Below are 24,134 nucleotides of genomic sequence, written 5' to 3' on the forward strand. Positions count from 1 at the left end.
TGCTTAGAATTATCTGTTGTAAAACTATAGTTCCCTGGAAACCTAGAATAACTACAGTCTTCAGGTTGAGCATTTTCGGGTTGTGCCCTGCGGCGACCCTGAAGTAATGGAACATTTTACTTCCGGGCTTCACCGCTCGCGCATGCGCAGATGCTCAAAATGATGTCATGCGCAGAAGCAGCAAATCGCGACCCATGCATGAGCAGACGCGGTTTGCGTTGACTTCAGGATGCGAACAGGGCTCTGGGACGGATCCCGTTCGCATCCAGAGGTACCACTGTATTAAAATCAGTGTTAGCTGTGGTCTAAACTACTGAGCCTCTCGGGCTTGCCGATCAGAAGGTTGGCGGTTTGAATCCCTGCAATGGGGTGAGCTCCCATTGCTCGGTCCCAGCTCCTGCCAACCTAGCAGTTTGAAAGCACACCAAAAAATGCAAGTAGATAAATAGGTACCGGTCTGGCAGGAAGGTAAACAACGTTTCCGTGCGCTGCTCTGGTTTTGGTGTTCCGCTGTGCCATAAGCTGCTTAGTCATGCTGGCCACATGACCCGGAAAAACTGTCTGCGGACAAACACCGGCTCCCTCGACCTGTAAAGTGAGATGAGCACCGCAACCCCAGAGTCGTCTGCGACTTGTGGGAAAATGATTGCTTGTACATGAGAGCATGAGCAAAGTTCTTATTGTTGCAGGGTGATTTCATAGCTAAAAGCATCCTTGGAGCATGAACAGCGCGTGAATAGCTCGTGCTGTCCCAAATGATTGGTCAACTAGCATGGCCTGATGCTCGCATGATCTAGTGCGATGGTCCTTATCTGCTGGCTGAGAACAAATTGCTTTGCTTGTATTTTGTATCTTTCTGACTTCACACAATAAAGGCTGTGCTGCAGTAGCTCTAAGGCAGCTAGAGGGGCCAAGGCGACCAAAGGGCTAGGGCGGCCAGAGGAGCCGAGGAGCCAGAGCAGCCATATTTCTTCAACCTATCTTGGTGTGAGACTGATTTCTTCAGATGTCGAGCTCGCACTCGACATTTGGTGCCCCGTGTGACTACCTTCGGACTTCACGTTGTTTCTCATCGTTCAGCGCTCACCACGCGTCTTTCATCTGCTTTGGATCCCGGTGAGTGCTCCCTTTCCTTCTGGCATTGTGGGGCAGTCTCTTTCGGATCGCGTGCATGTGATTTATCTCGGACTTCATGCTGTTTTACAACGTTCAGCCTCACCTCGCCCGGCAAGGGCTGCAGACGCGTCGTTCATCCACCTAGTGGATCCCTGGTGAGTGCTCCCTTTCTTTTGCCATGTGATTCTGGACTACGTTACGGACTTATCAGCACTTATCTCGCCCGGCAAGGGCTTCGGCGCCATTCATCCTTCTAAGGATCCCTGGTAAGTGCTCCCTACTTTTTTTGCTACTCTTGCAATCATGGGGACGTCTCTATCAGCACCACAGAAAAAGTTTTCTGAAGACCTTAAATCTCTTTTGGCCAGCAACAGCCTTCTCGTCTCAGATGCTGACCTTCAGTCTCAACAGCAAAGTTTGACTCCAGCCAATCTCCTTTTGGCTGCCGCATCTGTTCCTTTGCCTGCCGACTTTCCCTTGATATATCCAGCATTGCCGCCTTCTGCTGTATATGCCCCACCAAAGGCTCCTGTCCTCCCTCCCCTGCATTCTCCGCATTCTTCGCTTCCTGCACCTCCCGTTACTACTCCTCTCCAAGAATCTTCGCATTCAGCACCCACCGCTCTTCCACCTCCTCCACCCAAGGCATCTGGCACCGCTCCTACCATTTCTCTTCAAAGATCTCTCAGTGCTGCCGCTCCGTTGTTGCCTTTTGATTCTGATACTCCAAATCTCTTTCCTGTGATTGCTCCTGCACCCCCAGCCCCCGTCATGCTGACTCAAACCGATGTTCTTGATGGGCTGACGGGAGGAGGCAATTTTCTTACTGCTGCCCAACAGCTAACTCTCGATCCTCAATATTGGGAGGCCACCACGGCTGCTGCCCAAGAGGCTTTGGCCTCTGTCCCTGATGACAAGAATGAGCACGATGGCCTATTGGGCAGCATCAGACAGGGCCTTGCAAAGCCCTATGGACAATTTGTTGATCGCTTGTATAATACCTTCAAGCGGCAAGTTCAGGACCTGGCAGCACAAGAACTGATTGTACGCCAGTTTGTGTTTGATAATGCAAATGAGGACTGTAAGCAAGCGCTGCGCCTTCTAATGGCAACATCAAATATAGCCATTGCTGATATGCTTAAAGCCTGCCAGTCAGTGGGCACTGCTAGCCACGACCTGCTAGCCACGGCCTTGTCCTCCGCCGTGTCCCAAAATCCTGCAAAGGATAAAACCTGTTGGATTGACAGTGGCTAAGGAGAAAATCCAGCGGACCTTACCCATTGCGTGCCTGGGACACAAGCTGACAGCATCTGCAGCCATTCCAGTTACGCCTCAACTACAGTTTCCTGGTTATCTTAGATTGGTGGATTTACAACAGATTCTTGGACAGCTGAATCGGATAAAGAGTTATTTGGACCTTAACTGTCAGGGGTTCTTTACCTTTACCTTTAATTCTCATTTAGGGGTAGGTGTGTCTTTGGGCTGTGCTAGGTAAAGGTAAAGGGACCCCTGACCATTAGGTCCAGTCGTGACCGACTGGGGTTGCGGCACTCATCTCGCTTTATTGGCCGAGGGAGCCGGCGTACAGCTTCCGGGTCATGTGGCCAGCATGACTAAACCGCTTCTGGCGAACCAGAGCAGCGCACGGAAACGTCGTTTACCTTCCCGCCGGAGCGGTACCTATTTATCTACTTGCACTTTGACGTGCTTTCGAACTGCTAGGTTGGCAGGAGCAGGGACCGAGCAATGGGAGCTCACCCTGTCGCAGGTATTCGAATCGCCGACCTTCTGATCAGCAAGTCCTAGGCTCTGTGGTTTAACCCACAGCGCCACCCGCGTCCCTTGGGCTGTGCTACTGGGCTGTAAATGGGAAGTCACAAAATTAAATGTTCTTCCATACTAATGCATAAATAAAATTCCTCTCCTTAGAGGGAAAGGGTTCTAGCATAGCCTTATTTCTTACACTTGCTTTTCTATATGCAGCGGTTATTGATTTCTTTTGCATGGAGGACTCTGTAGTCACTAGTGATACAATCCAGGCAGAGGCTTACTGTTTTGTGTAGACTCTCAGGCCCTCACGATCTTGCTGTGTTTTCCAAATAAACATGCATAGGATTAGGCTGCCAGTGGGTTATAGCTTTCTGTCCCATTTATAAATAAAAAAAATCCTTCCAGTAGCACCTTAAAGACCAACTAAGTTAGTTCTTGGTATGAGCTTTCGTGTGCATGCACACTTCTTCAGATACACACTGTATCTGAAGAAGTGTGCATGCACACGAAAGCTCATACCAAGAACTAACTTAGTTGGTCTTTAAGGTGCTACTGGAAGGAATTTTTTTTATTTTGACTATGGCAGACCAACACGGCTACCTATCTGTAACTGTCCCATTTATAGTTTTATATCTGCTTATGCAGTTCTAGGCCAGGAGAAGTTGAATTCTTGACAGGAGAAGGGGAGCAGAGGAAGAAGAGAAGACAGGAAAAGTATTGAGCTCTCATTTTGGTAGAGACTTGAAAGCATTCCTTTACTAAAAAAGAGACGGTTGGGCGATATGTGTGTAACCATTCACTGCACAGGTTTCTGGAAGGAAAGAAGTTTGCTTGAGAGTCAAAACTGTCTGTATTCTTACTTCTGTAGATGAAAAAAAATGGTGTGTACAGAGTTTTCTGTATCTAGGCTGATCAGAAGTGTTTGGCTTGGTTTCTTGAGAACATGGTATATTACCTTGAAAAACGATAGGACTTTAAATACCAGATAATAGTGAGAAGAGACCCAGAGCCATTTAGGCTGATTTTCTGTAGACTGCAAGTTGCTGCCTTCAGTTTTACAGCTGTCACAGATTCAAATGGCGCCAAGTACATGATCAGCAGAATATGTGGTACTGATAACTGATCAGTATCTCAGCATCAACTTGCGCCAGCGTTTGCCATTAAAAAAAAGTGCTTGGGTGAACTAGTCTTCAGTACAGTTGCATTTTACAAATGTTTAACTTGCATGATTCGAACCATATGCAGCTGAAGGCTGGTTGACTGAAATTTTGCAAGTTAAATGCAAGGAAGATAGAAGGCTTTAAAGCTCTTTCTGCACTGAATTTTGCCTGCATGAAAATAACTTTCAGCTCTCTGCTTTGCTTGGGGGGTGGGGGCAAGGCACACACAGATTTGGCGCACTGGTGCAAGATCTCACAGGGCTGTCCAGTTCCTGCGAGGTCTCATGCAAGCATCCCTACCCTTCCAGGGTTGGCGTGCTGAGTGAGCCTTGCCTGGCAAGCAAGGGAGACAGCTTAAAAGCTCTTTCTGCACTGGGAAAACCCAGCGGAACAATAAGTTTATAAACATTCTCACTGGCTCGCTTGCTGCTTCTTCAAATCCCTCTCTGCAGATTCAGAAAGGCGAACACCCACAGAAAGAATGCATGGTTCTGATTGGCTTAGGGTTGGCTGATTGACTTAGGTTGGGGAAACTGAGTCTGCCCCCCTCAGCTCATTATAGGCAGCGACCATTTTATGCAAATCATGCTCATGCTCATCGCTGCCAATATGGAAGTGGTCTGAAAAAGGGGCGGGGTGGGCTTATGTAAGCTCCGCTTACATGCATGGGGGGTCAGGAATGGAACGCCCGGCCAAAAGGATTGCCACCTGTATAAGCCGTAGCTTGGTTTTCACCCCCCTCAGTGGCTTCTTACAAAAAAAAAGGGGGGAGGGGAATGAGCAAAAGAATCCACTGCCCTACAGAAGCCGTTTCTTTGGGATAGAGAGTTGCGGGAGACTGGGTGGGACCTGCTGGTAGTGATCATTCTGACTGGCTAACTAGAGGAGATGGGCAGAAGCATCTAGGAAGCCTCTCGGTTGGTATTTCCAGCACTGACCATAGGTGGCTTTCCAGAGTCTCTGGTGGAAAGCTCCCTTCCCAAGCGCTGCTTCCTTTGATGCTTTGAACTGAACTGTCGTGGGCTGAACCTTGAGCCATGTCATCACGAATCAGCTGCTCTTCTTCCCCCACCTATTTTTGTTTTCATCTTTATGCTGCGGAGCATACCATCCTGAAATTTGGCACCCCCACATAATTTCTCAGGTGCAAAGAAATGTTGAGTGTTCAAAAACAAGTTGACTCCCCCCCCCCTTGGTACATTGTTGGCGATTCTTACTATTCTGTTTAAAGAGAATTCCCAGATGACATGAAATCACTTCCATGAAACCATTACACATGCATATATACTCTTCTCTCTGCAATCCCCTGTCGTTCATCCTCTTGTTTGGCTTCCTGTTGAGTAACGCCGCCTAGGTGCGTGTGTTATTCCGATGATGAACTGGCTGTTGGAATGGCCAATCAGCTTGCTCCCACCGTCCCAGATAGCCTCAGACTGGCAGGAAACATAAGCCTCTTCACATCCTGTTTTTCCTTGACTTCTTTGAACATACACGTTTAGCAGTCTACTTTTGTTGAGAGAGAATTCACAATGGTGAGCCCAAATCCTTCTCTTGTGTGCTGTTTATATAGATTCTCTTGCTTCCTAACCCATTTTTATTTTGTGATGGCTGTTTTGAAAAATAGTCCTGGTATATCTCTGGCAGGATTTTTCTTCCGGTAGATACTTATCTCTCCAGGGTGGACGGGGTGAGGGGTAGGGAGTGGCTTTTGGAAACAACTTTTATGCCTTTACAGTGGTACCTCGGGTTCCAGGCGCTTCAGGTTACAGACTCCGCTAAATAGTACGGTACTTCAGGTTAAGAACTTTGCTTCAGGATGAGAACAGAAATTGTGTGGCGGTGGCAGCGGGAGGCCCCATTAGCTAAAGTGTGGTACCTCAGGTTAAGAACGGACCTCCGGATCAAATTAAATTCTTAACCTGAGGTATCACTGTAATCCTTTCTGGGAGACTTAGCAGGATTGGCTAATACTGTACATCCTGTAGGGTAAGGCCGTTCTCCCCAAACCCCCCCCCCCAAATCTAATGCCTGAAGAGGGCTATTGTGTTTGCTGAAACAGATTGGCATAACTGCCCCTCTGTACCGCAGTTGACTCATCAGCCTGTAAAAGGGACAACATCTGGACAACCTTTACATGGCCTATGGAAGATGGGCATAAAATAGGCCAGGTAGGGGTGTTTTTGGAAATGGATTCCATAAGGAGGTTGTTCAAGGGAGAACACTTGGTCCTGTGCCCTTGCAGTTCTGTGTGAACACAGCCGATTCCCTTTGGCATGTCTATGGGTGACGCATGTAGCAGGAGATGTTCATTCAGGTAGGCAGAGTGCATAATGCCCGGGGCTTTAAAATCCAATGTCGACCTGGAAGCTAATAAGGTAGGTGGTCCTCGCAACCGAAACAGAAGTTGTATGCTCTTTGCAACTCACGTTTGTGTGTATAAAAAATAAACAATGGATCAAAACTTGGCTGAGATCTTTTAGAAAAAAATCATTTTGAACTTGCAGTGGCTTTCTTTCTAGCATGACTTAATATGTATTTATGTGTGTTTTTTTAAAAGACGTTTGATGCAAATGATCTCTATCAGGGACAGAACTTCAGCAAGGTGCTTAGCTCCTTGGTTGCTCTAAATAAAGTAACAGCAGGTAAGTAGAATCCATTTCCTCCTACTTCATTTACTCGCTGTTCTGTATTTTGTTTGTTTCTTTTGCTCTGAACTGAAAGTGTCTATGTTTCAGGTTTTTTTTAAAAAAGAATTCACTGCATTTACCATTCAGCAGCAGGATTTTTATTTCATTTCATTTCTTGCTCCGCTCTTGTGACACTCCGGCTCACAACTCCCCCAGTTGTCCTTGAGCTGAATATGCTTCCTTAACTAAATAAACAAACTATAGCTGAATAGCTCTGTTGATGATCGCGCCCAAGTCATTAGCTTGGAATTTGCTTGGTTTTCAGTGTTACCTGCACAAGCGACCATTTCTGTACTTTGATACTATTTGGAATATATTTGGCGTGGGTGGCGCTGTGGGTTAAACCACAGAGCCTAGGATTTGCTGATCAGAAGGTCAGCGGTTCGAATCCCCGCGATGGGGTGAGCTCCCGTTGCTTGGTCCCAGCTCCTGCCCACCATCAGTTTGAAAGCACGTCAAAGTGCAAGTAGATAAATAGGTACCGTTCCGGTAGGAAGGTAAATGGCGTTTCTGTGCGCTGCTCTGGTTTGCCAGAAGTGGCTTAGTCATGCTTGCTACATGACCCGGAAGCTGTACGCCGGCTCCCTTGGCCAATAAAGCAAGATGAGCGCCGCAACCCCAGAGTCGGTCACGACTGGACCAAATGGTCAGGGGTCCCTTTACCTTTACCTTACAGAACACCTCTATTTTCTAAGTAGTAATATATACCTACTGTGTCTGTTTTGGTGTTCATCCCATGCTCCCTTTTTCCATTTTAAGAGGATAGATGGACAATTGTCCCATTTTCAGATTTTTCTAGTAATACTGTGGTGTGTACGTTTGTTGTTTTGATTATAGGTTCACCTCTAATGATTTTGATACCCCATGAGTATGGGGCATAAATGTCACTGTCTCTTAAAGCACTCATGTGCGTGCATGCACAAGCATACACCTAACAGTTCATAATATTAGTATTTGTGTTAATGCCTTTTTTATTGCATAAAGCCCATGTGAGGCCCGGAGGGTGGCAGCACAAGAACCGGCTTCCTCTGATGTGTTTGCACACATCATTGAAGCTGGACAACAGTAGAGCTGAGGAATAATCTAGCAGAAGTCCCTTTGAAAGCAATCTAATTGAAAGTTTATTTTATTATATGTGTCACTCACTTTTTTTTCAAAACTGGCTCTCAAACCAGTTTACATCTACAATATACCATATATTATGGATATAGGTTTTGTGGTAGGCTATTCTGGTTCCTGGTAGTTGGTGTCATAGTCTAGGATGGTTGTAGGATTTCTTCCAGAGAGAGAAGGCGCTGCAAATGGACTTGGGGGGCTAGTAGATTATAAAGATGCATTTAAGTGCTCAAATGTATGAGCCTCATTGAATTCAGTGGCACTAACATTCCCATATGATGTGCCTATTATAATACTACAACAACAACAACAACAACAACAACAACAACAACAACAACAACAACAACAATTTATTATTTATACCCCGCCCATCTGGCTGAGTTTCCCCAGCCACTCTGGGTGGCTCCCAATCGAGTGTTAAAAATGGCTGCCTTCAGATGTCTTTTAAAAATAGGATAGCTGCTTATTTCCTTGACATCTGATGGGAGGGCGTTCCACAGGGTAGGCAACACTACCAAGAAGGCCCTCTGTCTGGTTCCCTGTAACTTCGCTTCTTGCAATGAGGGAACCGCCAGAAGGCCCTCAGCGCTGGATCTCAGTGTCCGGGCTGAACGATGGGGGTGGAGATGTTGTGCCTCTCTGAGTATAGGAAGAGTGGGCTATATACATTTAAATAAGTTTAGACCCCTGAAAATGTTTCATGATTTATTTTGCTACTGTTGTTGGTGTACGGTTCCTTCCTTTCCCAAATGAGACAGTGAGGACTTTACCTACCGGCCTCTTCTTCCCACCCCATGTCTCCTGGATTTCTTGCCTGATCCAACTAAGGAGACACATACATGGAAGTGGTACACCATCCTAATCATTTCAATAATAATATCACTTCTGGGGTCAGGGACAGGTTGTCTAAATTGGTCTAAATGTGCCTCCTGGTGTGGATATGAAAGTGTGTCCTCATGCATTCCATTTGATTTAGGGGGATGAGGGGTGCGATTATTATCATTTGCTTTTGAAGTGAATTTTGCCTGCATACCTGTTGGATGCATCTGCCCAGAGATCCTTTCCAAGCCCATCTCTTCCCGTTTTGGTACTCAGTATATTCCTATGAAGACAACTCGCTTTACAGATCCAAGGGATGATAAAATATAGTTCTGTTGTCTTGCATAGAAGTAGGTTAATTCAAGTAATTGGCATCTTACACGTGCATTTCTGGGAATTCTGCACTTCTGTTTTAGGAAATCAAATATAAATGCTTGTCCCCAGCATGAATTTTATATATATGTGCCTTACTGAAATGCTAATGTTTCATGGTTATCTCTTTTCAGATATTGGGCTAGGAAGTGATTCTGTGTGCGCAAGGCCATCATCTCATCGAATAAAATCTTTTGATTCCCTGGGATCCCAATCTTTACATAGCAGAACCTCAAAACTTTTTCAGGGCCAGTATCGAAGTCTGGTAAGTGTTGACCTATTTCTATTCTCTTTTTCTTTTCACTCTCCTTAATTAGTGCTGCAAAGTGAGAAGCTTGACTCAGATTCACAGATACTTGATCATTGCCTTCTCACCTATCTGTAGCATAAGCCTTTGAGACTTTAAATATGTGTTGTGCTGTTTTGAGGAATCTGCTTTCGGATTATGCAGATTCATGGGTTGAGATCAACAATTCAGTGCAGTCAGGTGTTGCTGAAACCCACTAGTGCACCAGTGAGGTTTAAGTGTGCTTAACTACTGGCTTGTGGCCATAGAGTCCTAGAAATGGTGTATTTGTAAACAGAGCCCATAGCCATCTAGTTCCTCCATGTTTGTTATCAGGGGCAACCCAGTCAAATGGGCAGCATGTTGTTGTTGTTGTTATTCTGTGCACTATCTTAAGTCATAATATATGGAAGAAAAGATCTCTTTATTCGCTGGGGAGGGTGTGTGTCCAAGAATTACATTTGTGTTTCATTTTCCGCTTAGGGTTTAACCAATTAAATTTCAGCGTTGCGTCAAACATTGGTCCTACTTAGAAATGACCCATTCAAACCAATGTATTTAAGTTAGCCATGCCCATTCACTTTAATGGTTCTGCTCTGAGGAAGGCTAGTGCTAGTTACTGCCCTCGGCAACCAAGTTGGCCAATGTCAAATGAATTCGTTCAGTTCCAGTTCGCACGACAAAATGTGTGATGAGAAAATAAGGCACACGATAAAGCAGTTCAAAGCAAAATAATAGGTCTAAAACTTTTACAGCTAAGGGGTATGAATTCTACTTTAAAAGCATACTACCTAAGTACTAAATAAATCCCAAAGCCTTCTTTCATTTGTACTTTTTAATTATACAATCATACGCATACATAGGTGAAGAAGCAACCTATGCTTTTGGTCTGAACCCGGTAACCTGATTTTTTGTTTAGGGAGGGGGTGGTTCTATTCTGTTTCATACTTGGCTAAGACTTCTGGATAATGGTTCAAGTTCTGTTCTGCTTCAGGAAAAAATAAGGGTTTATTCTAGTTTGTTTATTTATTACACTTATATCCCATATTTTCTGGAAGGAGGACACAGTGGCATGCTTGTTTCCCGCCCTATTCAATTTATCTTCATAACAACCCTGTGAGGTATATTAGGTCATCAGGCAGTGACTGGCCCATGGTTACCCAGTGAGTGGTTGAATTTGAACCCTGTTTCTTGGTTCACATTTTGTTTGAATCCGTGTTTTTCCCCCCAGTTTTTGAAGTATGATTACAATCTGTGAGAGTAAATCATATTAGTTCATATAAATGTTGTTCCTCTGCTTTCCATCTCAAACAGAGTTTTTCTGCTGAAAGGCAACTAACCAATGATATGCATCGGGTGCAGAGAACCAGTGGTTTTCTAGATGCTGTCGGACTCCCAGATCCTGTCAGCCCCAGCTTACATGGCTGTTGGTCAAGGGAATGATGGGAATTGCAGTCCAGCAACATTGCAGTGCCTCACCCCTGATATAAATTAAATGAACAAAATGAGGCCCACACCTTATGATCAGTCCTTGCCATTTGATGCTCACTTTCTTCCTACTGTGTGAACTTTTATAGAACTATATAGAAATAGCCTCTGTGTTTGATTTGAAGCTTAGCTTGGTATGGTCAAGGTATCCCATGCATTTCCAGGAATGGCAAATCTGCCGAACAATGACTGTTCACACTGTTTGCAAAGGGTGATGTTGGTGTCAAGCTGATGGAGGAATTGGCGTTCTAGAATTGAGTAAGCGGCCATGCCACTTCTTTTGAGGCTGTCTTGTACTCTTTACTCCTGAAGTTTCTAAGCAGCTGAAAGTACTGCATACTTTCCACTAGTCAAGGCAGCCGTAAATCCTGAAATCAGTGGCTGGCTTTATTCCAGTCTGTTTTGAATGACTCCACCCAGGGATGTGAAAGAGTGCTTGTATCCTTTCATACACTTCGTTTTGCATCAGTCGGCGATATCAGCTTATACTGATTCACACATACAGGCTGGGACATTAAATGAAAGAACTCTTAGGGCACTCCTAGGAAAGTGATAGCAGGCATCTGTTTTGACTTAACTTTTCCATCAGTACGCAGTTGCAGGTTCAGTTTGGAAAATGTTGCAGCAAATATGTGTGGGTGGGTGAATTTTCAATTCATGCCAAGTTTCACAGTATAAGCTTGGGAAAGTATCATGGGCTTCATAATATTCTAGGACCTTTGCCTGTCTTGTGTGCCTGGGGACCATGACTGTTTACTACATGTTCCTAGACTCCCAAATGTTATAGAAATGGCATGGTTAACCCATTGTACAAGCACGGAGACCTTTCTTGTTCTTCAGCCTGTGAAAAAGCTGTCTTATTATCCTGCACTGGGGATTTGCAGATGCCGTTTCATACATCTCACTCAGTTAAATTCTGTTAACATTTTGAAAAAGTACCTAAAACTTTTGTTTTCGCTTGTCTTGTCACTTCTAGGATATGACAGATAACAGCAACCACCAGCTGGTGGTAAGAGCAAAGTTTAATTTTCAACAAACCAATGAAGATGAACTTTCTTTTACAAAAGGAGATATTATTCACGTTACAAGAGTGGAAGAAGGAGGCTGGTGGGAAGGAACTCACAATGGCAAGACAGGCTGGTTTCCCAGCAATTACGTACGAGAAGTAAAATCAAATGGTGAGTTTCAAGAGTCTGCTTATAAACTGCTCAAACTTGCTTTCTTTGTGGATTTCTATGTAACATATATATTTGTGATGATGCATGCCAATGTGTGAAATTCTTTAATCTATCTTTTGTGCATCAGGACAGGGCACTGAATGAGAGGTTTTATTCTGAAAACTCCAGAATAGATTGACAATATAGTTAGGTGCATTGCACGCAGATACACAGATTTCTTTCATATTTAGCAGCCTTAGTAAGATCCCCACACATTACGTGACTGCTAAGCAGGTGTATGCTCTGACACTTGTTTACAAGTTACTAGTTTTCACATTTGGATTTCTAGCCCTAGTGAAGATGGTTCACTGACCAGTGGTAGGGAATGTAAAGCTCCAGGTCTTATCTTTCATTTTAAAAGAATACACTGTGTAATGTGTTCCAGAGTCTCCAGGCTAGGATTTATAACAAATGACCCATATTCAGTGCTTTTCCTTCTTGTCACACAGCAATTTAACTCCATAAGTTTTCAGTCAACTACAGTTTCCTGTATTGTCCAAACTGGGAAACAATGGGTTTGGAACAAGGCAGACTTTTTAAAAAAATCTTCAAATTGTGGTTTAAGATCCTGGCTTGTTCTAAAAGTGGAACAAGGAACTGTTATTAATTGAAGACTTCTTAGCTTACTGCAGTGTGCTGATGGAACGGACTCTGCGAACATGAAACACTCAGGCAAAAGGACTCATTCATATCTTTGTTTACTAAGCCGAGACGGATCCATATGAATGAGCTGTGTGCTTGTAAATAAATAGCTGAGGTAAATGGTCCTGAACCTTGCTGCAACAAGATTTAAGAAGAGCATTTTGTTTGACCTCTAGTGTCTGAGCTGTGAAATTGCATCCTACTGCTAATATATTCCCTATTTCAGAAAAACCTGTCTCCCCAAAATCAGGAAGCCTGAAGAGTCCACCAAAGGGATTTGATACATCTGCAATTAGCAAAAGCTATTATAATGTGGTGAGTAATCTTTATTTGAATTTATTGTGCACTACTTATCCATAGAATCTTGCTTAAGGCTAGAGCACCGAAGTTGATGATGTCATGGTTTGGTGTGTTTTTTTTTGGGTTTTTTTGCAAATGATATTCATCTGCAGGATCTGGGCACCTTAAACCATTATTTGCTAAGCTACAGAGAGCCCACTAGCCATGTATTGTGGCAAACCAGGATGCTTGACAACAACTCCTGCCCGTTTTTGTATTCCAACATAGGCAACAAACCAGAAAGCTGCCCAGCTCCCAGTATGCCACTATATGTGGCTTGAAGGCTCATAGGTTTACAGTCTTGGCTTAAAGAATTGGAACCCAAATGCTGAAGTGAAAGGCTGATGTTTAAATATCAGCCAGTATTTGGAAGAGCTGGCACCTTATATGCCTACTGGCACGAAATACTGTGGTACCTCGGGTTACATATGCTTCAGGTTACAGAATCCGCTAACCCAGAAATAGTACCTCGGGTTAAGAACTTTGCTTCAGGATGAGAACAGAAATCGCGCTCTGGCGGTGCGGCGGCAGCAGGAAGCCCCATTAGTTAAAGTGGTGCTTCAGGTTAAGAACAGTTTCAGGTTAAGAACGGACCTCCAGAACGAATTAAGTATTTAACCTGAGGTACCACTGTATATGATTCTAGTGATACAAAACAGCACAAGATGAATAAGGAAGAGCCCATGATCAAGTCTGAGTAGTTTCCAAGGACGTTATCCAAATAAGTGGTTTTGTTAGCGCAAGATCTTCCTGTCTGCAAAATGGAATCTCCTCCCTACATGCTTCCTGCACCCTCCCCGAATCTGCTTCGGAGGGTTGGGGGAAAACCCCATAGCAGATTTAGGGAGTGCAGGGGGAGAGGAGAAGACAAGGCATCCAATTACACAGGTGAATGTCTTTGCACTAACAGAACTACTTTGTTGAAGACCGCCCCAAATACCCAGCTCAGTTTGAAGACAGTCTTTGTGCAAAAATGAAAAGGTGTTTCCATAAGTAGTGGGTACTGCATGATTTGCGTTTATGCAGTGTGAATGATTGTGGTAGGGAGATCAGGTGGGAGCTGATGTAAGACAGAACTGGTGTGATGTGTATGTGTTGGTGGGGTGAGTGTTGCATCTTTTGCGAGTCAGAATGTGCCTTGGCAAGAGGGCGGTTGAAGAGGGAATGGATGGTGCTTTTATTTAGGTGGTTATGGGTAGGAGAGAGTATGGGGAGTGAAGGGCGGGGAGGTCAGAGGGTTGCAAACCATGCCCCCCTCTCTCTGAACTTCCACCCATCTTACAGATACTTGTTGGCCAGGCTACTGCATCCTGACACTTGATGCGTTTCTTTTGTTATGTGCAATTGTATTTGCTATCTTTTTTGTAAACTATTTAGTCTTGATTTGGTATTAAGCAGTATGTAAAAAATGAAATGAAAGTCAAGAGGCTGTGCTGCTGAGCTCTCTTGTATTTGCAAATTCTTTTGTCAGAAAAGAGTGAGTGAGGGCTAATGCACACATTGCTATTCCTGTTCTCCTTATGATCTTCATAGGAAAAGGAAGGAAGGTTTTTGATGTGTGCCTTAATAGCACCTGAATCAGGTGTTTAAAGGAGCTTTTCCAGTTCCACATAATGGCCGTGTCATACATTGGGAAGGGAGTGCACCATCCTCATGTGATTGTGGAAGAGCCCTGTTCCACCAGAGAGATAATGCTAAATATACAATGGATACATTCCATAAGAATGTCTGATCAGTGATGTAGAGGCCTAGTCTGTGCAGTTTTTCCCTCTTACATGGAATACTTTTATTTCTATTTTATTGATGTCACAGAAGGAAGAAGGCAAGGTCTCTTCTGCACCTTGCAGGAATGGTTCTCCGTCACCCAGACTGGGACTTAGACTTACAACTGTATGTTCAAATCTTATGACAAGACGCCATCTTTGGCCCATTGACTTCTTCCTATGGAACGATGATGTTGGTTCCCCTACATCAGTTTGTAAGGAGCCTATTTATGGCATTCTTCCAGATGTTGTTGGACTTCAGCTCCCATTTCCAGCAGTCAGCATGGCCAGTGTTCAAAGATGATGGAAGTTGTAGAACACCAATATCTGGAGTCCCCTGTGTCCCCTACCATTGCCCTCCTCAAAGGAGGTTATTCCAATGAATTAAGAAAGGGAACAATTGAGCCGATTGGGATAGTAATTTTTTTTTAAAAGAATGTTTGAAAAGTGAATATGTAATATGCAAATTTTAGAGAACTTCACTGATGAAATGTAACTTGCACTCTTGATGAGGGCACAAAATCTAAACATTGCTGAAAAATATTAAAAGGGTGCTTGTCACAGCTGGAATGTTAGTCTTTGAGAATGCTGAGTAAATCTGTCACTTTCTCTCACTTGGTAGTTGACATGTGAATCTGTGAAGAGTATTTCTTGGGGAAAGCTTTTTCATAATGACTCCCAGGGTCCAAAAACATTCCTCGGAAAATTCAGAAAAGTCACTGTGAAGTTATTAAACTCAGCCCACATTTTTCATGGCTTTGTTTTTGTGTGTGTTTTTTTAAAAGGAATGTTCACACATGTTATGAGTTGCATGTAAACGGACTTGATGAAGATTTCCTAAAATAGATCAGGAGACAGGCCCCTGTAATTTTGTGGACTTTTAGCAATCTCTTGTATAGTGTTGAATTTGGTTTTATCTGTTATTATCTTGTGACTATTTGAAATTTGTCTATTTAGAGATACACACCATTATTTCTGCATTACATATTTTTGACTTTTTATTCTGCATATTCTCAGTTCTTCTGTTTCTAGGATGGGCGGGGGAAAAGTATATGCTATTACATGCAAAAAATAAAATAAAAAAAATGCAAGGATCCATTTTGCTCCAAAACGTTTCTGGGTACTTAGGCAGCTTCTCTTTATGATTGTGTATCTTTCCCCCCCTTTTTTTAATGTAGTGGAAGAAAAAACATTGTAAAGTGGCCCTTAGTTTCCTTTCACCTGATATCAAAACAGTCATTTAAGCAGTTTTGTTATTTATTTTTTTGAATAAAAGAATAGTCAAAGTTAGAGATGATAACCGGGCATTGTGTGAGCGAACTGTTAGACATACTTGATATTTTTCTCCCTTCTTGTGACTGAGGGAATAGCTCACACTGAATGAATCCAGCTCTTTATGCTTTTCATTTGTGCGCAGACTGCTAAAGGTTACCATGTCTGTGAAAGCAGTCCACAGTTGGTACCTAGTTCCATCAGATGGTGATGGAGCTTTTGGAACGGGGTCTTTGAAATCTCATGGGTTCTTGCAGCAGCCAGAATGTGCAGAAAGCAGGAAAGAGGAGAAAGGTGATTATTAGAGCAGACAAGCAGGGTGGCGAGATTAGAAACCGTGAGGTGCAGCTATGCTGAATGTGAAGTATTACTATGTTTGATGCTTTGTAACCTCCAAAAATATTGTAAATGTGAATTGTCTGCCCTGGGAGGCAGGTAAGTGAACTTGAAGCCCATCCAAAAACAGTGAGACAGAAAGAAATTATGAGAATTGAGAACTTTCTGCATAAAAATCAGTATGAATCTTGAAAGTCAAAATAGACTTTTTTAAAAAAAATGTTACTTCATGAATGCAGGTAATGTAAAGGAGAATTATTTAAACTTCGGGAACATGCTTATTTGTGGGAATTTAATTTACACTTAGCCGAAATGCAGCTCTGTTAGCTGCTGCTAATTAAGAAACTGTGTTACACAGCATGTTTTAATTTAGATACGGTTTATTTTCTCAGATTAGCAAATATACTGTGTGCATTTTCAAATTAAAAACAGTTAATTTAAAAACATTTAAGAGTGGTACTATTAAGCGTCTCTTAATAGGATCACTCTTAATTCAAAGACTAATACAGTTAATTAATGTTTTTTCAGAGATTAGATCATGAGAATACACCTTGATGACTCCTGCGTAAAAATGATGCAAAATAGTTCCAGTGTAATACTTGAAAGCCTTATAAAATGTTTCTTCTAGATGCTTATTTAATACCCCCTTCCCCACATACAAGGCAACTTTTGCTGATTGTTGGTTTTGTAACACAGCAGGCAACAGGTTTCTATGCATCGCCTAGTTTTGCATGCGATAGTGTTGTGGTCTGCTGATGTTTCAACATTGTCTTTTCTTTCTAAGATATAATTTATTAATCTTTCTGCTTCTTGTGTGCAAGCCAGTACTTTCTGACCGACTAATTAATAGCTTATGTGTTCTTTGTGACATCTGTCCTTCGTAGCGCTTCTTGCAAAATGGAGACATTTTAATCTTCGGGGCAGGAGTCAAGTTACCAACAAAAGAATGAACTCAGAAATTGTCTCCCCCCCACCCTCCGTGCCCTCTCTTCAGCTGAATAGGCCTATTCAAAGGAATAAAACTGAGTTCAGCAACACTAATGAAAGAAGCAGTGAATTCTCCGTTTCAAATAGTTCAGCATGCCACTTGTTTCATCAGGTTTTCATATAGACATCTGGCATGAATAATGGTTTTATGCCCATACCAACTATAAACTGCTGTATTGAATAATGTAGTTAGGCTAACGACATCCTAAGATCATGGGGGTCCTAGGAGATCCATTGCATTATATTGGCCTTCCCAAAGTAATAAAAAATTGGGGGTTTAAAAGGGAAAGTAGTGGTAAAAACGGATAGCTTATTCTTGCAGATTGCAATGCTCTTAGCAACTATTGAAAACTACTACATTTCCCTACTCCTAGGGCAGTTCTGTTGTACACCTAGCAGTGTACACCTAGCAGTGTTAGAAACTCATATATAAGCTAGGTGCTAAACGGCTCCTTAAAATGTCTGGTTGCCATTTTTGGGTAAGACATCTCCAAAGTCCTATTTTTCAAATGATGGACTGACTGTGATTGATTCTCAGTTAAACATCTGGCTAGGTCAGGCGACAGCCTTGAACTGGGTTAAGAGCTTTGAAAACTTAAAGAAGAAAAGTCACTTGATCCAGGGACAGTCCTCATATACAGTGGTACCTTGGGTTAAGTATTTAATTCGTTCTGGAGGTCCGTACTTAACCTGAAACTATTCTTAACCTGAAGCACCACTTTAGCTAATGGGGCCTCCTGCTGCCACCACGCGATTTCTGTTCTCATCCCAAAGCAAAGTTCTTAACCTGAGGTAATATTTCTCGGTTAGTGGAGTCTGTAACCTGAAGCATATGTAACCTGAAGTGTATGTAACCTGAGGTACCACTGTATATATATTGGCCTATTCAGACCTCTTTTTCTGAATGGTGACTGCTCCCACTCAGGCTGCGCAGAAAAAGCACTTGGGTTCCAGAAATTCATTCTGATTGTGCAGATAAAATATAATTGATTGTGGTATTAGTGTGCGTAAACAGCCCAGATCCAATGCATGCATCTCCAGGCATGCACCTCCAGATGGTGTAGATGTCAGGAAGCATCCTGGTGCCTGGGCATCTTCACTTGGTCGCAAAATGCCCCTGCTAATTTCACACACTGACATCTAGCTGCACCTGTACTCTAGTGGCCGTGTGTGTGTGTATGTTAGACAAAGGTGTGAGAAAGAAATTCAGGGTTGCAGTACAATAAGATTTGGAGTTTCCGATATCACTCCTGTGTGCCGCTGTTTGTAGAGTGTGGCAAAAACCACACCCAAGGCAGGAAGGAGAGCTGCAGAGCAGAGTACCATCTCACACTTTTTAATTTCTAGCACGCATTTGTCGAGAAATATTAGCCATCGCTGCCTTAAATAATCAAGGTGCTATAAGGAAGATATGCCAGACATATTGCCCTTTGCAGGCAGGATTTTTTTCCAGCCCTAACCTGGAGATGCTGAGGATTAAACCTGCAAAGTGTTGGTTCTACTACAGCCCTTCCCTACCATTTTGACCCTTAAAAAAACGTGCTTTTTTTTTACTACGCTAATTGCTTACCTTTAATCAAGTGCACACTTCTTCCTCTCCTATTTACAGTCAAAGTATAGAAAACAATATTGGTGTCTTGACATTTTGGTTTCCTCCTCTCTGCAGCTTTAACACGACAGTCACAGGCTTTTTTTAATGTATTATAGGTGCTACAAAACATTCTAGAGACAGAAAACGAATATGCTAAGGAACTACAGACCATGCTTTCTAACTACCTGCGACCCTTACAAGCTAGTGAAAAGTAAGTACATCTTGCCGTTGAAAAACCTCATTTGAGCCACCATGCATCATGGGCAGTGTAAGTTGCTTAAGGGACACGGGTGGTGCTGTGGGTTAAACCACAGAGCCTAGGACTTGCCGATCAGAAGGTCGGCAGTTCGAATCCCCGTGACGGGGTGAGCTCCTGTTGCTCTGTCCCTGCTCCTGCCAACCTAGCAGTTCGAAAGCACCTCAAAGTGCAAGTAGATAAGTAGGTACCGCTCCAGCGGGAAGGTAAATGGCGTTTCCTTGCGCTGCTCTGGTTTGCCAGAAGCGGCTTAGTCATGCTGGCCACATGACCTGGAAGCTGTATGCCAGCTCCCTTGGCCAATAAAGCGAGATGAGCGCCGCAACCCCAGAGTCGGTCACAACTGGACCTAATGGCCAGGGGTTCCTTTACCCTTTACCTTAAGTTGCTTAAAACCTACTCTGCGAGCCTATGGTGAAGGGCAGGCAATAAATTCAAACAGCATTCATAATAGTAGTAGAATCCTAGAATTGTGTTGGAAGGGACTCTTGAGGGTCATCTAGTCCAACCCCCTGAAATGCAGGAATTTCAACCCTCAGGGGTCATAGTAGTACTCTGTGGCACTGTAACAGAGATGCACACAATATTACATCTGTTGTTTGGAGGCTAGTATTGAGGGGAGCACTGTATAATTTATATTGATCCTGATCTTTCCTTTTGACAGTGCGTTGAATTAACATTCTGTGACATCACAACCAATGGTTCCAAGGGCTTATGGGTGAAAGAGACCCTGATTTTTAGTTTGTTAGAGGTGTATATTGTGGGAATTAGACTTTAGTTCTTATTTACAGAGAACTATGTGTATGTGGGTTGTTTGACCCTTTAATTCTCTTTTCCCTCCTGTTAAAAACTACGAAAGATGCTCTCTTTTAAAACTTAAAGAATGTACAACTTTTACCTGGTGTACTTGCAGTTACAGTGTAAACATATTTATACAGTGCAGGTGGATTTTTTTTTTAGTTGCTAAAGCACCTTATGTGATTAAACTGTTACAGATGAAGAAACATTTACAGACTGATAGTCTGAGGCAGACAGCAGCACAAAACAACATAACCTGCTGCTTTAACTGTTGTGAATTGCAATTAATAACAAGATGAAAGATAGAAATTTTTATTTATTTGTTTATTAAAAGAGGATCAAAAAAGAACTCCCTTAAGAGAATCAAGTCTTTTTGTCTTAAGATACTCTTTAAAAGAATCTTTCAAAAAAAATATTAAAAAAAATTCCAGTAGCAGCTTAAAGACCAACTAAGTATAAGCTTTCTAGGTACGAGTGTTCGTGTGTATACACACTTATTCAGATACTCTGAAACAGAGGTCATTACAGCCTTATAACTGTTGATGGCTGTTAATGATGGCAGTTGGTTCCACAGGGAAGGGCAAGGGATTTTTAAAAGGACAGATGACCAAAATTAGCTTTAGCATGTATAATGGGACATGAATCCAATATCACTATTCAGACCAGGTCTCTCCATAGTTTTTTAGTTTGGTAATGAGTTGTAACTCAGCAACTTCTCTTTCAAGTGTATTTCTAAAATTCTTTTGCAATAAGACAGCTACTTCATAATAAATAACAAGATGAAAGATAATTTTTTTATTATTAAAAGATGATCCAAAAAGAACTCTCAAGAGAATCAAGTTGTTGAGAATCGCGAGACTGTTAATAACTGAACCAACTGAAATAACTGCTGCAGAGTGTATGACATCACAGGATTCTACAGCGGCTGTCAAACATTATTCTGTTCTGGCAAGCTCCCTATGCAAGTTAGCAAGTTAGCCCCAGAGAAAACCCCCCACTCCCCGTTCCCCACCTCACACATCTTTTATGTATTGCAGAGGACTCTGGCATAGAATCGTAGAGTTGGATCATTTCGTCCAACCCCCTGGAATGCAGGAATATGCAGTGAATCTGGCTATGGGGGAAGCTGTCAATCAGAGCGTATGGAAAGCATCTTCTGGGATGTATATAGTGGGAAAGAGCTCTGGCCTGTCTCCCCGTCTCTTTAGCTTCCTTAGCCCCCAAGTGGGAAATTGGAGGAAAGGGGCGGGGTCTGTTACGTCAGAGGTGTATGTGAAAGGAAAGTGATTTTATGCCTCCTATATTGGAAGCTAGTCTCGGCCATATAAGCAACACCAGAAATGATGTGGGCTGTTTTTCGTACAAGTGCTTAATTTTCTTATTTTGTTTTTGGCTCCAGGTTAAACTCTACAGATACTTCATATTTAATGGGAAATCTAGAAGAAATCAGTTCTTTTCAGCAAATGCTTGTACAGTCTTTAGAAGAATGCACCAAGTACGTACTATTCAATCTAGCAGACCTGTTTATGTTTAACTGTTTAGAATGACACCTGGCATCTATAGACATTTGTAGCCCACACGTTGATGTAAATGTGTAAATCTTGCAGTTCAGTTGCAAAGTATGAACAAAGAACAGGAGTGACTTCTCCAAAAATAAAAAATAAAAATAATGAAAGTACTGTGCACAAACAACCACCACCACCAGTAGTTTTATGCAATGTGATAAAGGATATTAAAGCAGGTGATTTTTATTCTTTATTTTTTAAAAAATACGCTTTCCAGCAGTAAACATTCTTGAAGTAAATAATTTCAAAACATTAAAGTTGGTGCAGCTGTAACAATTTTGACTCTTCAGTTAGGATCATGAGAGTCAGCTGTTGGGTTATTGTAGAAGAAGAAGAAGAAGAGTTTGGATTTGATATCCCGCCTTTCACTCCCCTTCAGGAGTCTCAAAGCGGCTAACAATCTCCTTTCCCTTCCTCCCCCACAACAAACACTCTGTGAGGTGAGTGGGGCTGAGAGACTTCAAAGAAGTGTGACTGGCCCAAGGTCACCCAGCAGCTGCATGTGGAGGAGCGGAGACGCGAACCCGGTTACCCAGATTACGTGACTACCGCTCTTAACCACTACACCACACTGGCTCTCCGTATCCCTGCTTCTAGGGGATGTGGGTGGCGCTGTGGGTTAAACCACAGAGCCTAGGGCTTGCCGATCAGAAGGTCGGCAGTTCAAATCCCTGCGACGTGGTGAGCTCCCGTTGCTCGGTCCCTGCTCCTGCCAACCTAGCAGTTCAAAAGCACGTCAAAGTGTAAGTGGATAAATAGGTACCGCTCCGGTGGGAAGGCAAACGGTGTTTCCGTGCACTGCTTTGGTTTGCCAGAAGCGGCTTAGTCATGCTGGCCACATGACCCGGAAACTGTATGCCGGCTCCCTCGGCCAATAAAGTGAGATGAGCGCCGCAAACCCAGAGTCGGTCATGACTGGACCTAATGGTCAGGGGTCCCTTTACCCTTACCTTTTATCCCTGCTTCTAGCTTCATTCTCTTCCTCGCTGAGTTATCTCTCCTCCTCCGTGTTTGTCATGCTTATGGGCATTCAGCACAAAAGCAAGGACATCGATTGTAAAAAATAGAAGGCATCGCATTCCAAGTAACAGCAACACATAATGAGCTATCAAATATATAACAATTTTACAACAGTTTCCCCAACACTAGACTCCCAAAGCTACACTTGGTCTTTAAGGTTACTAAAACAAATGTCCTTGGTGAATTTGGAATGCATTGCTCATTAAGCTTCAGAACATTAAAAAAATTACATTTACATTGCTTTCTTTCAGGTTGCCTGAAACTCAGCAGCGGGTTGGTGGTTGCTTCCTAAATCTGATGCCACAAATGAAAAATTTATACCTTGCGTACTGTGCCAACCACCCGTCGGCAGTAACCGTCCTCACAGAACACAGGTATGTGCATGAAGAACAAGAAAACCTTGTAAATTTAACTTTGTTTTTCTTTCCACTTTTTAATGGTGTTTTGCAAACAAATTGAGGTGTTTTATCAGGCACAAGACCGAAGATGAAGTGGCAGCAGATGTGAGTGTCAGTTTTGAAATCAGCTTTTTTTAGTGGAGGATTTGAGAATAAGCATTGCTGGTGTTCAGCATGTAGACTGATTTCAATATAACTTGGGGCTCGTTCACACTTCCACTTAGAATCATAGTGTTGGAAGGGACTACAAGGATCATCCAGTCCAACCTCCTGCAATGCAGGAATCTTTCGCCCAACATGGGGTTCAAACCCACAACCCTGAGATTAAGAATCTCATACTCTGCCAACTGAGCTAAGTGTGCATCACTTGTCCTGTAGCTTGTAGGCATTAGTCAAATCAGTTTAGCCTTTGCCCCACCACCTCCCCCCAGAAAACATGGTCTTTATTGCTAAATTGGAACAAACATCAGTCCAGAGAAAACCCAATTGATATTTACTCGTATTTAGTGGTAAATGGCAGGTTTTCTTAGAGGAAAGAGGCAGTAGTGTGGTTGAGTCCTTACTCCTGAGGGAGTGTGTACAGGTTTGCAACCTTACAAGTCCTGTAGTGCTAGTCATATTTAGTTCAGTGCCTGAAATAAATCAAATACTTTTTATTCAGGCACATGACAAAGGCTTTCTTATTTCGGCAGGCATTTTAAGGTGGCGGTTGTGTTACTGTCCAGTTTCACAACGGATTTTTATTGTTTTAATCTCTTGTGTGATCTATTTTTATATACATCACTTAGAAACGCTCAGGATTCAGCAGTCCATAAAATGCCTTAAATAATTTTGTTCATTGGATGTGTGAGATAATAGTTACAGAGGTAATTCAGGCATATGATACCTTGGTTCTAAGTCGGGGATAAGCAACCTGAGACCCTTGAAATGATGATGGGCTCCAGCTTCAGCTAGTGTGGCCAGTGGCCAGGGATGATGGGAGTTATAGTCTGGCAACATCTGGAGGGCCACATAGGTTTCCCACCCCTGCCCTACATGAACTAGACTAGGAGAGTGGCTATGTAAGCTCTCAGAATACTTAGAATTAGCCAAATTGACAGACATAATAAGACAAAAACCAAAAAGTGAAGTAAAAA

General features: G+C 42.9%; 1 protein-coding gene across 7 annotated transcripts in view; it reads left to right on the forward strand.

Moving 5' to 3' along the window:
• Positions 1-24,134, forward strand: part of ARHGEF7 (Rho guanine nucleotide exchange factor 7) — an 87,615-nt gene that overhangs the window by 18,224 nt on the left and 45,257 nt on the right. For all 7 annotated transcript variants that reach the window (XR_014009194.1, XR_014009195.1, XM_081198333.1 and 4 more), the window contains exons 3-9: positions 6,604-6,688; positions 9,175-9,305; positions 11,791-11,992; positions 12,900-12,988; positions 19,078-19,172; positions 21,415-21,510; positions 22,852-22,974. Coding sequence is in view for 5 of the 7 variants with exons in the window: in XM_081198333.1 (XP_081054459.1) it covers positions 6,604-6,688; positions 9,175-9,305; positions 11,791-11,992; positions 12,900-12,988; positions 19,078-19,172; positions 21,415-21,510; positions 22,852-22,974 (821 nt within the window). In the remaining 2 variants the exon portion in view is untranslated. The remainder of the gene's footprint in view (positions 1-6,603; positions 6,689-9,174; positions 9,306-11,790; positions 11,993-12,899; positions 12,989-19,077; positions 19,173-21,414; positions 21,511-22,851; positions 22,975-24,134) is intronic.

The sequence above is a fragment of the Podarcis bocagei genome (assembly GCF_964188305.1).
Source record: "Podarcis bocagei genome assembly, chromosome: 6".
NCBI classification, from domain to species: Eukaryota; Metazoa; Chordata; class Lepidosauria; order Squamata; family Lacertidae; genus Podarcis; species Podarcis bocagei.